The sequence below is a fragment of the Falco biarmicus genome, chromosome 5 (genome assembly GCF_023638135.1).
Source record: "Falco biarmicus isolate bFalBia1 chromosome 5, bFalBia1.pri, whole genome shotgun sequence".
In the NCBI taxonomy this organism is placed as follows: Eukaryota; Metazoa; Chordata; class Aves; order Falconiformes; family Falconidae; genus Falco; species Falco biarmicus.
Genome location: NC_079292.1, coordinates 37378725 through 37393738, shown reverse-complemented (window position 1 = coordinate 37393738; position 15014 = coordinate 37378725). Strand labels below are relative to the sequence as shown.

Sequence of the window (15014 nt, the reverse complement as noted above, 5' to 3'; positions counted from 1 at the left end):
AAAAGAAATTAGGAAGACTTGTGACAGTCAGGGTCAAGTTGAGCTTCCAGATGAACCCCCTGCACACATTTGCAGGACTGAGTCCTACTCAGAAAGGTATGAAGCTTATTTTGGGAAAGCTACATCATCCTTCTGGGTTTTTTTCCACTCTGGATAACATGGCCTATCATCTGTCAATATAAATCCTGACAGGGAGGGCTAGCAGCTGAAAGGTCCCCACAAGAATGTTTTGCAGAGACCCTAACCTCATTTTTATTAGAGAAAATGCCAGTGAGACAGTTCAGCTTCAGACAAGAATACATGGACCTCCCCAGATTTACCTCTATTGAAAAACCAGCTGGAGTCTGATGACACCGGAAGCTTATACTCTGCTTTGAGATAACAGCCCCATTTGGGATTAAAGAGTTTTGCTAAGATCAGAGATGTAATTTATTCCTTGACGCACAACTATGGTAAATCTGGTCTGCTCTTGCAGACTGAGGCCAAATTGTCCTTTTTTGTCACTTAATACATCCCAGATGTGCTGACGCTCCCTAACTTCTGCTGGAGTCAAAGGCTGCTGGAGGTTCTCCAAATGCCCCAAACCAGCCTTTATTGACTAAACGCAGTGAGTAGCGCTGGACTGAGTGTGGTCCATGGTACTTGCAGGAAGAAAGACACACTGGAGCAGAACAATGTCATGCACTGCAGGCCCTGCTGAGCTGTCAGGTCAGCTCTCTGCATCACTACAGGGTGCAGAAATGCAGTGCTCAGACAGCAGCCTATGGGTCCAGCCCTACCTGTCACCTGCATCAGGCCTCGCTGTGATACCAGCCGGCTGAGTCAATTTTATTTGGTTCTGCTTGAATTTCTGCCAGTGAGAAGGTGCTTGGGGTTTGGGAGTTGTTTCTCTGTTCTGATTTGATTTGCCACATTTTCTGTAGCTTGCAGTACTGGGACTGCACCAGGGCAGCAGAAGGCAGGCTGAGACTGCTGTCACAGTCCCCCCTCTTCAGACATGGCCCGTGTGATGAGCTAACCAAGAGAGCAGATGAAGCTAAAAATTGATCACTTCTTTCTGCAGGGTTAGTTTTCAGCCAGAGCAGCTCCCTGAGCAGCCCATCAGCACTGGCACAACAAAGAGAATGGAAATGTGTGACCAGGGATGGGAAAGAAGATGGGACAGTGTCAGCTGGTAGCCTGGCTGAAGCTGTTGTGGAATGGCACTGGAAGTGAGGCAAATTGTTCCTATGCCATTGACAGGCGTCACGTTTTATTATCCTGGCATGAGGAAGCAGCTAAGCTGCGAATCATCAGCAAGAAGTTGGTTCCCTCAATGCACTGCTGAAAGCAACAGAACCCACACCCAAACAGGGCACGTGCATTCTCGATAGCACTGCCAGAGTCATCATGCGGACACAAGGTTTTTTACCTCTGAGAAAAACTTAAAAATCCAAACATGTGATCCCACCCTCAGAAATATCTTGCTATTGTTCACTGAGGTTTTACACCAGGAATAATTCAAGTTGACTCAGGTTTGTCTTGTTTTTAAGCTTTGGGTTTTAAGCAGTTTGTGTTAACAGGTTTCTTTGGAGCAACGCTGGATTACAAACATGTTTCTAAAATGTGACCAGGGAGTCACCAAGTGCCACCTTTCCGTTTGTGGCATGCCATGTAGGTGTGCTGTGCAGCTGAAGTGAAGACAGTTCGCACATCTGTTTTCAAGTGACTCTCTTGCCACATCTTAGGAAAATGTTGTACAGTCTCACGGAAGGCTGGACAAGGATGCTGCACCAGAGGCATTTGTGATCACACTGACCACACACATACAGTTTGCCAGTGAGGAAATCCACTGGTCAGGGTATGACCTGTCTCAGCTCAGGATGATGCTGTTCTAGTGCAAAGGTGAGGCCCATGCTCGGCTGCTTTTGCACCTGAGGTTCTCAGGCAAACCAGCCTGGAACCCATGCACTCCTGCGTCAAGTGAGCCTGAGCTCCTCCAGCAGCCGTTGCCAGCACGGTGGTGCACACAGCATATGGGCTCCCTCCTGTGGATCTCCTAAAATGTACCGGAGAAGGGCCATGGAGCACAGCCGGGGAGCCCTGCGGCTGAGGAAGGCCCACACAACCTGCTCTCTGCAGCTCCTCTCCCACAGCCTCCCCGGCGTGGGGAAGGAGATCCCATCTCTGCTCCGCTCAGGGTGAAGAGACACACCGCTGTCTAGACAATTCAGTTTGTGTAACATGCAAGCTGTTTTCAAACTTACAGATCTCTGAGGAACACAGTAGAGTTTTTTCCCTAATTCTTTCTACCTTTCGATCATTTGGTTTTCTTTTAAAGGAAACAGAGAAAATGTCATACAAAAAACACTTGTGTTAAAAAAAAGAAACAACTTTCAAGAAGCCTTATGGTATCCAGTTAAGCAGTCAAAAACCAGGAAATACCAGTGAATAATGCTGTATGTACAAACTTACCTCTGCCTCTGTTTTTACGAGGCATTCAAAGCTCATTAGGTACATGAGCCCATACCAACTCTCATCTATGAGACGTGACTCAGGTGCTTTTGCAACTGTGAATCTCAGAACCAAAGAACTGCTGCTGAAGGCCCGTGGGCTTCCTCAGGGTGAATGGCTGTTACAAACACTGGGTAGCCTTTGGAAATCTGGCCCATTACATCAACTGGACACATTAATATGCAGATACACAGTAAACTGCACAGTCACAAGCTGTGCAGTACAAGACATGCAGAGGTCTGGGGAAAGCATGCTTGCACATGAAGGCCAACTACCTTAATGTAATAGTTTGTTGCTGCCACCTTTCAATTGTATTTCATAAACTGAGATTCATATGAATTATGGGTGGCAGAAACTGGAATGACACAACTTGCTGACAACAAGATTCATTAGGAATGTTTTTTGGGGGAAATGTATATGGAAAAAACTCTCAAGCTCAAACCATGCTGGTCATTTCCTAAAACCCACATATGTTTTCAAATGCAGATTTTTAAAGTAGTAGAAATCTGTTTTCCAAAAAACTGTGGTTTATCTGCAGGCTATTAACATACTCCTGAAGGACAACAGGCAAACAACACACCTCAGTTAGAAGGTCCATTTTCAATGATATACTGAAAGGTATGTTTAGTTGGTGGTTGAGCTGTTGACATGCAGGTTGTACAAATTTTAATCCAAGGGTTTTTGCTTTTTCAAATAAATGTCTTCAAATATTTTCAGTGCATTGAGAGTGGTCAGTAGCTCATCTTGCCCTTGACAGAAATATAACTTAAATTACTTCCTGTGGTAAAGTCTAAGTATACCATTACTAAATCTGGCTTATCTGGAAGTCTGTAATCAGAGATAAAAAGCAAGCTTCACGTAAACATCTTTGCTGCTTGATTACCATCAGAGTAGATGCTCATGCATGTAAACGGTCCTCTGAATGTGGCCAGGGTAGCAAAACCAGATTTGTTGTCAAGACATAACAATAATAATAATGTGTGAAACAGTGCTGCAAATTCTCGTAATTATCAGTTCAAGGAATTCTGCTCAGGTTATAAGAAAAGCACTAGCCCTCCTTTCTGTGTCTCACCGTGCTCAGGGAAGCCCCTGGGGACTGGCTGCTTCCTCCACCTTCTCCAATCCTGAGTGGAATAACCAGACAGCGCCCAAGCAGGAGACTGGCACAGCTCTCCTCTCAGAGCCAAGAGGGTTAGTTTGGGGATCCTCTTTTGTTTTTACCGGGAGTGGCTATAAAGGAATCACAGAAGGAAGAATTTCACAATGCCACTTTCACAGAAGGGCAACAGCCATCCCTTTCTTTCCATCTCTCACAAAAACGGCTTCCTACTTCGCACTCTTTATGAGACCTCTGGCCTGCAGAAGGGAGGAAATCCCAAAGAACCTGGGTATGCTCCATCACCTGCTCTAAACCAGGAAGAGGAAAAACTTACTGCAGTTACCTCAATCTTTGCAGACAGGGACAGGAAACATACAAACCTAGAGACAGAAGTTTCTGTTGGAGATGTTGGGGCTGGGCAGAGGTGGAGAAACAGAGATTTCACAAGAACTTGCAGAGGCTGTGAGCTCTGTAAGTCCAGGTAATCACTCCTCCCACCAGCAAACTGTCAGATTCCTCATCCTTTTAAATATTTCCCCATTAATTTAATGGAAAGAACTTATACTGCTTGGTTGTATTGTACAGGATGAGAAAACCTTAGTTTTGGATGAATAAAGGTCTTTTATAAATAAGTTAAATAGGAATGTTTTAAAACTTGTAATTCTACTGCTAGGTTTCAATTAATTGCTGTCTAAACAAATAATAGTCACAGTGGCATCATGGCACCAACTATATAAATTATGAAGTTTACTCAACTGCAAATGTTTGGAAGGACAATTACAAAGAGTCTATTAACTAATCAGGATATTCACACTGATATAATTCAAATGCTGATGCCATTACTGGGCAGGATAAGGCGCAGACTTTGTCCCATCAAAGGAAAGGTACGGTTATGTCAAGTAAAAATGTGAAACCCAAGTGGTTCTTGATGCAACGAAGATCTCTAATTTCTCTCTGTAAGGCACAGTATAAGCTTCTCCACCTTGTACTTAAGACCAACATGTCACAGCTCTGACTGGAGGGGAGCAACATGTTGGGTCATAAGCCTTCAGCTACACTCCTTTGCCAATAGGGAAATCTGATCATGCCTATGCAATCTGAATAGATGTTCCTCTGCAAAACTGGGAGGAAGGAGAGAAAGAAAACCCAGCACAAAGAAAAAAAATAAATAAAACCACCAATGCAATGGTCAACACAACCTGCTAGCAAGTTATTTCCTAACTCTTAATGTGGTTATGCATTTCATCTGTTGCTTGTGATTACAGACCCAGTTAACTGTATTTTGCCTCTCCTTCCTTTCTGGCAGATGCCAGTGGGCTCTGTGGTACACCCTGCCTGTTCTCACTGAAGGTCTCTGGGTGGAATACTGCAGACACATAGCCACTTGCAGTAATTTGTTGTACCTGTAGCTTCACAAGGGAAAAATAAATTTGTTTCAAATGGATTCTGTTTCAACAGTTCAACTTATTTCCCAGAACCTCTGCAAGAAAGAGAACTGACTAAGGCTCAAACTTGGAAAAATGAAAGCAGTTTGCTGCAGTTTAAAAGGAACAGGTTGAAGCTGGTACTTGTACTCCTTACTGAAGCTGTTCAGTGGACTTTATTTCTTGCCTATGTGTTTTTTAGTCTTAGATCCCCATCCACCATATCAACATTCACACATTTGCAAGTTGACAGCATGTAGAAAACACTGCAGGGAGAGCCTACCTTCTCCTGCTCATCAACAAGTTGTGATTTCTCCATGTCTTTTTCATGTTCTCAGAACAAATAGGTTCATAATCGCAGTACTGAAAGCTCTGAACTTGTTCTTTGCTGGTCAGAACGGTCCAAGAGCCTGCTGTCTCCTCCTCTAGGCAGCCATCGTTGTGAAGGCTGGCTCTGCTGCTCTTGCTACTGGTTTCTGTGCTTCAGCACTCAGGGCTGGCGACAGATCTTCTCATTAGTGGGCTGCTGTTTAGGGAGTTTGTTTTCCCTGGTGATGGGTCAAAACCTGAGGCTGGGAGATTGCCAGGTTTGATGTCAAGCATATTTATTTCCTTTAGGATCAATTGGGTTTAGCTAGTCGTTTATCCAGGCTAAGGGGCAACTTCAGAGGATTTGTGGAACCAGCTCTGAAAGCCATGTTTGGTCTCTAAGTTATTTATTGAAGTATTTGGCAGTGATGGCAGCAAGTGCTGAAGCAGCTGGAAGGTAATTGCCCACTTTTCCTTATACAGCCAAACAAGCTAGATTCCACCAGATGGTTACAAAACAAAGCAAACTTTCATACTAGATGCAAAAAAATCCAGGTGTTTTCTTGTTTGGCTGAAAAAAAAATCCACCCTAAATCTTTGTAAGCCTTTACTAAGGCATTTCTATTCTGCATGTGCCTCTTCTCCAAATCAGACTTGTCAAGTAACTCCTCAGCATTTTAGTGCAGCTACGCAGTCTTCTATAAATGGACTACAAATCCACGTACTGTGGTGGATTTCAGGTATCGTATCTGGATAAAGTCCTACAACAGCATCACTGCCCTTGTTTTATTTATGTTACTTTTTCTGAGGCAGATCTCAGTTTGCTGCTTCTCTGTGATTGTACAAGCCAGTCTCAGTTCTGTGCTCGTGCCCGACCCATTTTGTGTTAATGGCTGGCTTGGGCGATGAGAGGAGAGCAGCGTATTTTGTTTACCTTGACTGTAGTAAGGCTTTCAGCACTGTCTCCCAGAACATCCCCACAGAAGAAGTGAGGAAGTGGGATTTACATTAAGTGAGGTGGATGGCTGCACTGCCAGGCTCAGTGGGTTATCAGCAGCATCACCAAGCCCAGCCAGAGGCCAGTCACTAGCAGTGTACCTCAGGGGTTGATGCTAGGTCCATACTGTTTAACATCTTTATAAATGACCTGGATGTTGTGACAGAGTGCACCTTCAGCAAGTCTGCAGGTGATACAAGCCATTTACATAACAGAAAACAGCAATAAAGCTAACTTCTACTGAAACATATATCTGCGGCAGCAATCTATTACGTTTTATACATATAATTCACTGCAAAGAACAGTGTGTTTTGTTATGGAAAGACTATGTATTGCAATGCAACTGCCTGTTCTTTGCTGTGCATTTTGGGTGACTGCACTTTCCACAAGGTATGGGCTACAGTCTGATGTAGCAAAGAGTTAGGCCACAAATAAACAGTTAAAAAGCAAACAAGCAAACAAAAATACCCCAACAAAACAAAAAAATCCAACATGGTTGAACAGCAGAATGGAAGAGAATAATAGAAGTAGCATCTTTCAAAAGGTGGAATTTGTACACAAATAAAAGAAAATAAAAGAAGAACAAACTGGCAAGCCAAGTGTAATGCCACAGGAAGGCAAAACAAAAAATGGTTTTGAAATGCATTTTCCTGAAAGCTTTAAAAATAGAAATCAAGAATGCATTGCTCTGAGCCAATACCCAAAATTCTGTTCAACATGATGCCAGTACTACTACATATCACTGTTTTGAAAGCTCTGGGTCACACCGTATTCCTTTCATATGTGCATGTCCTAGGACAAGTACAGTTTCTCACATTCATTTTATACGTACATAATTCACACTTCACTAGAAGCAAGTCATTCATACTCATAGCTACCCAAAAAAAAAAAAAAACCAAAACCTCTTTGGAAAGCATGATATCAACAAAAGTTGTTAAATACATTAAAAATCCTTCCAGCTAGTTCTTGTTATGGTTAGTTCTTACTTTTTACTCCATGGCATTACTTGTAATGGCATTAACTTTGGACCACCAAGAACATGCTTCGGAAGCTGTCTGTAAGTAAGAGGTGATGTTGACAGAAAACATTTTCACTTCCACAAGGAAGAAGAAAGCAACACAGCTTAGATTTTGTATTTTAGAAAAACCATTAGTAACATGGGGAAAAAAAAAATCTGTACATTTTCACACAGTATAGTCTTGAAGCTCGGGGTGTCCTGTTAGTTCCAGTGCTTCTCAGCAGTTAGGTTGTACAATGCAGCTACTACTGTAAAAGTAGTGGAAATATTTTATTACTTAAGCTTTTTTGTTAAAAATATATTAGAATATTTATAGAAAGGATAAACAACGAAAATCTTGAAGAATGGTTTATTTAACACAGCTTTACACTGCTGTGTAAAGAGAATAATTGTGTAGTTTACACATATACCATGTAAATTACTATGGAAACCAGATGTAGCTTACACTACAAGGTGCCTTGTAACTCATCTCTGCTGAGCAATAAATCCCCCTCTTTTCTTCTTGGCAAAACTTTGAGAAACTTTACTGCTGTTTTCTATCAGCAGATACACCAGATGGCTGGCACATGCCTGCCTTACTAAGAAAGTGGGATCTCTACAGCATTACTTTGATCCCTGGTGGCATGTCTACAACACTGAGACGCAAAATACCACAGCTGAGCAGAATCTAAATATTAAAGGTTTGGAGCTGTGCTCTCAATATGAGAACGCTCTGTCTAAAAATCATGCTCACAGTATGTAAACATCTTCGCATTCCACATGGAAATTTTGGTACAGAGGTCAGAAAACAAAGTATTTCCCCTGTTTGGTAACATGAAACTGCAGTGAAGGTACTACTGTAAATCCCAGGAGTGCAAGTTTATGTGACTGCCCTGACCAAACTTCCAGAACACCAATACCGTTATCAGAAGAAAACCCTAAATTGTGCATATGAGCCATTTTTTAATCTGAAAAGCATCACTGCAATCGCTGGGTACGAGTAAAATATTTACCAAAAAAATCAGCAGCTTCTCTGAAGAAAGGCTTCCTTTGAAAAATTACATGCTTTGAAATTCACTGTTGTTTTTTTTTAAATTTCAGTTTATCAGGGAAATAATGATGTTTGAATGGAGAACCCTATTACATCAATAATGCCTTAAAACTGGTGGTCTGTTAGCTTTCCTCTGGACAAGGAAACAAAACTTCTACTGGCATAGCTGGATATTCCATTTTATCTTCATAGTCAGGCTACATCTCAGCAGTACAGGGTAATTCCAGAAAAATCAATTGAGCTATTCAGGGTTGATGCTCACACCTCTGAGATCAGAACTATCCTCCACAAGCTGTAATTAAATAGCACTCCTAAGCTCCACTTTACAATATAGAAATGATGCTAGGAAATGCCTTGATGACCTCTCTTTGATGACCTCAAGGTACGCATCTCTTTGCTTTACTCAAGGTTATCAATAACTCTGATCAGAAGTAACCCAGCCATTCCAGTAGGGTCAGGTCCAGTTGCCTCTTCTAAGGGCCCCAAGGACTATATGCCGGGATGCCCCCTTATCTCCTGACACTTGTGCTCTTGTGACCAGAAGTTCTCCCAGACCAAAGACCTTTCCCCAGCACTTTATTCCCTTGCACACAACGCACATCTCCTGTCATAGGGCAGAACGACCACTGCCACACCACAAAATGGCATGCATCCAGCAGCACCAGGCTGGATATGTCTTTAGCACTAATATACATGCGATATCCATGCACCATAAGACACGGGATTCAGGCACCAGCATACAACTGACCAAATGGCACATCACGGACACACGCATTCAACCATGCAAGAGGAGAGGAGCTGTGGGGTACTCATGACAGTTGGGAGTAGGAGGGAAGCTGCTACAATAATTCTTCTGGCTTCTCACCCAAATACTTCTCCCACATACGAAAGGAAGAAAGCAGCCTGGGCAGGCTGTGGCCTAGGCTGATTGCTTCTGTGGATCAAACCAGAGACTACTACAAGACAAAAATTCCAGCTTGCTGTTTGGTTTCTTTTTTCACCTCCTGTCTATTAAATCAACCTGGCTGCTGCTCTGTCACTGATCAACGTTTTTTTTTTAAATATGGCTCTCTCCCACCAATACTCACATGTGAACTTAATTCTATTGCTTTCAGAAGTCCCACTGAAAGTTAACCACACATATTGGGTTGTGTATTTGGAACTTAAATACCTGTCATACGTTTCTCAACACTGTAGAGATTATGTTATCACTGCAATCTTTGCTACCTTCCACTGGTGGACATGGTGAAACATGACATAGCATTAGATAGCATAATAGGGTCTCTTCCTCTCTCATTGGGAAGCCTTTCAGTGCAATCTTTCCCAGAGGACAAGACCCCCAAAAGTCATTATTCTTTATTTTGCAAAAACCATACAGAATAAGAGCAAGAAACACACCAGTGAGCTCCAGTGGTTACACAGATGCCTACCATATGGTATATATTACCACTGATTTTTGCTTTTTTAAACCTTTCAAATCAAGGAGCAACCTTTGTAACCACCAATTTACCCAGATTACATTTTTTCTAAAGAGAACGTAACATCTGTAATCTTATATTTAAATTCACAGGTAAAACCATGAAGTGCATAAAAACATAACAAATCCATTCTGCAGTACTCTAGCCTTCTCATAACCCCTGGCTCATCCTGACTTCCCCAGAAAAAGTAGGTATTTAGCACCTTCAGACCCTTAGATTTCAGGGTTTCCCCAATATTTCCTAATAATTATTTAGAACTAAGAGACTAAGGACTAAAAGCAACACATACTTTTCTTTGGTTAATGTTTTCTAGTGAAAATGGCCTTAATTTTCAAAAGTTTAATACCATAAAGAGTCTTTTCTGTGTAAAATAGATGCAGGGCAGAAAGGCCACTGCATTAGAAACATAACATCTTAAACGCAGTGGGGTTTTACCACTTCAGTTTATACAGAATACAGGTACAATCTAGTCCTTAAAACACTCCTTTCAACAGACATTTTTGAACTAGACTATGCACATACACAGCAGTGCAGGACTGAGAAGTATTGCCACTCCCTGGGTTGGATTATTTACTCACCTACAACTTGGATCATTATTTATCCCAGGAGCAGGTAGATGGAATCTACCCACAGGATGTTTATATCCAGTTTCCACAGGTGTAAACAGGGATGCAGGGTGCATCTCAGGAGAGACTTAGCCCTACCCTGCTGGAGAGCCCAGGTGTGGTGGGTTGACCTTGGCTGGCTACCAGGCACCCACCCAGCCACTCTCTCACTCCCCTTCCTGTTGACACAGACAGGATCTCCTGTACCTTCTCAGGAGAAGTCTGGTCTCTATAGACCCAAAAACGGTCTAGCTACTGCTAGAGGCTGTGGCATATGCTACTGACAGTGCCCAAAACCTTGGCGCTCCAGAGAAACACCTTCAAATCTCAAGTGGGATACAAGATATAAGGCACAAAATACAAAACTCACAGAAGAAATTATTTCAGCTTTACCAAACAGGAAACAGCTGTATGCTAGTGAACAGTTGTTTCACAGAAAGCAGTCTAGTACCTCAGTATCTTGAATGCCTTTCCTCTTTCAAAGAATACATTTCAATTTCTTTTCCTTCTTCCTTTCTTGACTCTCTCCTCTCCTCCCTTCCCCTTCCCAGACTTAGGAAATCCCCAGAAAAAAGTATTCTGCTGGAATAAAGGTAGCAAGTATTTAGTACTTTCCTGGATGCGTCAATGGAAACTTCTAAGAACATGTATACTTAAAAACAAAAGAGAACACTGAAAAAATATGTTAGAATGTGCTCATTTGTTCCCCTCATAAAATATTGGAAATTCTGGAGAAACTGTGTTTTTTTGCCACAAATAACTTCTATCCTGCTTCTCTTTGCAGCACTACTGTGGGCAATGGTGTTGTTGCTCTATGGGCTACAGAAGAAATACTCATGTTTTTTCCTGCCCTTTCTCATCATATAAAGAGCTGCCTGGCAGAGGGACAGTAACTGCCCTGGTTTCCACAGAGGATGATAAGAACAGTGAGTAACAGGCAGCTGTAACCAAACACCTCTGAGGGATACAAAAACCAACGGGACTGTAATACCAAAAGAAGACATTTTCTCTAGGATGCTGAGTATATCCATTTTTTCCCCAACTCATAAAAGACTAGGGGGTTGAAACTCCTTCCTAAGCTTAGGCTGCTGGTTGAAATCCTGCTCTTCATCTGCAGATGTGCATACGTATCTAAATATCCACAGCCATAAGGCTGGAGTGCCAATGTTTTTATTGACTGTACACACAGATGAACTTGTAAGGAGTAGTTAGATGAGATTATAAAATCTCCAAATGCAGAGTCTCTCAGCTTTAACACTTGTTTGACCCATGAACATCTGAAAGTTAACACACTGTTATAGGGACAGAGTGGTGCAATGACGTGACTTTAACCGTTTAGGTATTTCACTTACAAATTATGTTTCATCTAACAGGAACTCAGTAATTCAGCCAAGAGGAGAAGGAATGATGGGTTAAACAGCTTTGCTGCTGCTCAGAAGGGATTTTGTCCTGCAAGTTGCATCAAGGGGAACACTTATTTATGTTGTCTTTAAGCCTGTGACTCCACATCAGTGTTACAATCATCTTTTCCTAATGAGCTACCTGTAGGCAGCAAAGGAGGGAGAGGAGAGCACAAGAAAGGAGGGCAAGGTTCAGTCTAATATCTCAATCCTCCTTTCCCAAAAAGAGGTAGTAAATTTTATCATGGACAGCAAGCGAAGCTGGCAGAGAAACATCACAGGAAATATCGTCCCAAACCACACTAATTATTTCTAGGTACTTAAATGCCAACCCTTGGTGTACAAAGTCGTTTCCTCTGTAAAGCCGAACTGGAACACCAAAGACCTTCAGCAAGTCACTTAGCCTTTGTGACTAAGTTTTGTCTCTCTGCATTCCCTTCCCTCTCTAAAAGAAGAGGTGAAGTGTTTCCTGAACTCAAAGGCTTTGTGAGGACAGCAAAAAAAATCACAAGGGCCTCAGACAACACCTCAAAGCCAAACAAGTTCTGTAGTCAGAAAGAGTATTTTAAAACAACCAAAACCACAACCAAATTGGTGAAGCTGCAATTAGCTGAATTATACAACCAATTTACACTGAATGTTTGAAGGTAAATATTGTTTCATCTTTACCAAGCTCTTTATTGCACGAAGTCCACGTCCGGATTTTAAAAATGACTTAATTTCATCCATCGTTTTTCTGTTACATTGATTTCTTTTCTGTATCCGCCACAACGTATGCTAACGTGTTTCAGCTTTATGCAAATTTAGCATACATTGTCAGCATGTCAAATCGTGCATCTGTTTCTTCAGAAAAACATGTCATTCTTATCTTTTCAATGAAAGAACCCAAAGGGATCCAATACACTACAGAGCTGTATGGTTTTGCAATTAAACTTGATAAAATTAAGACTACAGGAGACAATTATTATTTACCAGAACTACAAATGAAGCATGCGCGTTCAGTAAATAGACATCAATGAATAACCTGTAGCGTACGTCCATAAACTGAAGGGAGCCGAAAGAAAATTGCATCCGAACTACCGCCAGGTTAAGTTTTATTGAAAGCAAAGGCAACCGGTGTCTTCCCCGCGGGCTCCGGGTGGCCGCTCCCGCCTCACACGGGCCCGCCGCGTCCTCCAGCGCCCGGCACACCCGGCGCCACCGCGCACGCCACAACCCCGCCTTTAAGCACGCGTTCCCCGCGACGGGGCCGCGCGTCCCGCCGCCCCCCGAGCCCTGCCCGCCGGTCCTGCCGCCCGCCGCCCCCCGAGCCCTGCCCGCCTGTTCTGCCGCCCCCCGAGCCCTGCCCGCCGGTCCTGCCGCCCGCCGCCCCAGCCCGCCGCCCCCCGAGCCCTGCCCGCCGGTCCTGCCGCCCGCCGCCCCCCGAGCCCTGCCCGCCTGTTCTGCCGCCCCCCGAGCCCTGCCCGCCGGTCCTGCCGCCCCCCGAGCCCTGCCCGCCGCCCCCCGAGCCCTGCCCGCCGGTCCTGCCGCCCGCCGCCCCAGCCCGCCGCCCCCCGAGCCCTGCCCGCCGGTCCTGCCGCCCGCCGGTCCTGCCGCCCGCCGCCCCCCGAGCCCTGCCCGCCTGTTCTGCCGCCCCCCGAGCCCTGCCCGCCGGTCCTGCCGCCCCCCGAGCCCTGCCCGCCGCCCCCCGAGCCCTGCCCGCCGGTCCTGCCGCCCGCCGCCCCAGCCCGCCGCCCCCCGAGCCCTGCCCGCCGGTCCTGCCGCCCGCCGGTCCTGCCGCCCCCGAGCCCTGCCCGCCGCCCCGGCACCCTGCGGGCTCCGGGCGCTGCCCGCGCGGCGTGGGCGTGGGGCACGGCGGCAGGCGACCCGCACCTGGGGGCGCACCGGCACCCTCGGAGAGGGTCTCCCCGACTATTCCACAGCCAAACCACCTGTCCGGTTTTAAAGAGCCGCCCCTCGCCTCGTCTCTGCACCTACCCGTCCCGTTGCCTGCCAGGTGAAGTTCATGGCGTGAATGCCGACGGGGATGGCGGGCATCCTCTGTTGGGCTTTCCTGAAGTCGTGGGTGAACGGGGCCATCTTCCCCTCGGACACGATCAGGATGTCCTCCTCGAAGCCTGCGAAAGGCAAAGGGGCGCGATGGGCGGCAGCCCCGCCGGGCCCGACTCCCGCCCGCTGCTCAGCCGGCCGGGGCAGCGGCCCCGCTTACCGATGAGGACCCGCGCTTGCTGGGCATCGATCCACATGTAGAGCGTGTCGGGCTGCCGCGGCGCGGCCCGCAGGCTGCAGAGGCTGAGCGCACCGCAGAGCAGCGCGGCGCACAGCCGCCCCGCCGGGGCCATGCTCCGCGCACCGCCCGCCGCGCCCGGGGCTCGCCGGCTGCCGCTGCCGCTCCGGCCGCGCCTGCCCTCTGCCGCTGCGCGCCCGCAGGCGCGGGGCGGCCCCGCCGGCGGCGGCGGGAGGGGGGCGCGGAGCGGGGCGGGCACGGGGAGGGCGGCGTGCGGCGTCGCAGCCGCGCACGGCCGCCGGCGGGCAGCCGGGAGCTCGGTGCTCGCAGGCTGCTGCAGGCGTGCGCCTTCCCCAGCTCCGATGGGCGGCGGCGCGACGTGCAGCGACGGGGTAGCCGGCGGTCGGCCCCCCGCTCCCCCGGGCACGGTGCGTGACCCACGCCTCCTCCGCCCCGGGGGACGTGCCGTGGGGCCGTCGTGCCCGGCACATGCTGCGCACGAGGTGCGATGCGGTGCGGCACGTCCGCCCCGTCCCGCTGCTCGCCCGCAGGGGCAGCGACGGCACCCCGGCAATGCCGTCGGCACCGCCACGGGCACAAACGCATCGGTGAAGCAAGCAAGCCTGTGCGCCGCGGCCGCCTGGCACACGCGGCGCTGGGGCTGGGGGAGCTCCAGCAGAGCGGCAGGGGGGTGCAACCGGGCAGGGGCTCCCAGCGGGATCCGGCACGGCCGGGCCGCAGAGCAGCGCGGCAGCGACGGCGCGTCCCGGCGCTGGGGTGCTGCGCGGTGCGGGTGACAAGGTGCCAGAGGGAGAAAAGGCTTTCACCTTGCGTGTGTCCCATGGTCTCGGGAACAGTGGTGATGCTGAAAGACACTGAAGTGTTGCCATTTATGCAGAAACTGGAACGGGGTCGATGTAGAAACTTAGTACAG

The 15014-nt window shown here is 46.8% G+C and overlaps 1 protein-coding gene across 1 annotated transcript in view; it reads right to left on the bottom strand.

Moving 5' to 3' along the window:
* The window catches only part of WIF1 (WNT inhibitory factor 1), a 43782-nt gene extending 29322 nt beyond the window's left edge, over window positions 1-14460 (bottom strand). Inside the window, exons 1-2 of the mRNA XM_056342041.1 lie at window positions 14063-14460; window positions 13831-13970 (exon numbers count right to left, since the gene is read on the bottom strand). Coding sequence (XP_056198016.1) covers window positions 13831-13970; window positions 14063-14195 — 273 coding nt within the window. The 5' untranslated portion in view covers window positions 14196-14460. The remainder of the gene's footprint in view (window positions 1-13830; window positions 13971-14062) is intronic.
* Window positions 14461-15014: the final 554 nt, after the last annotated feature.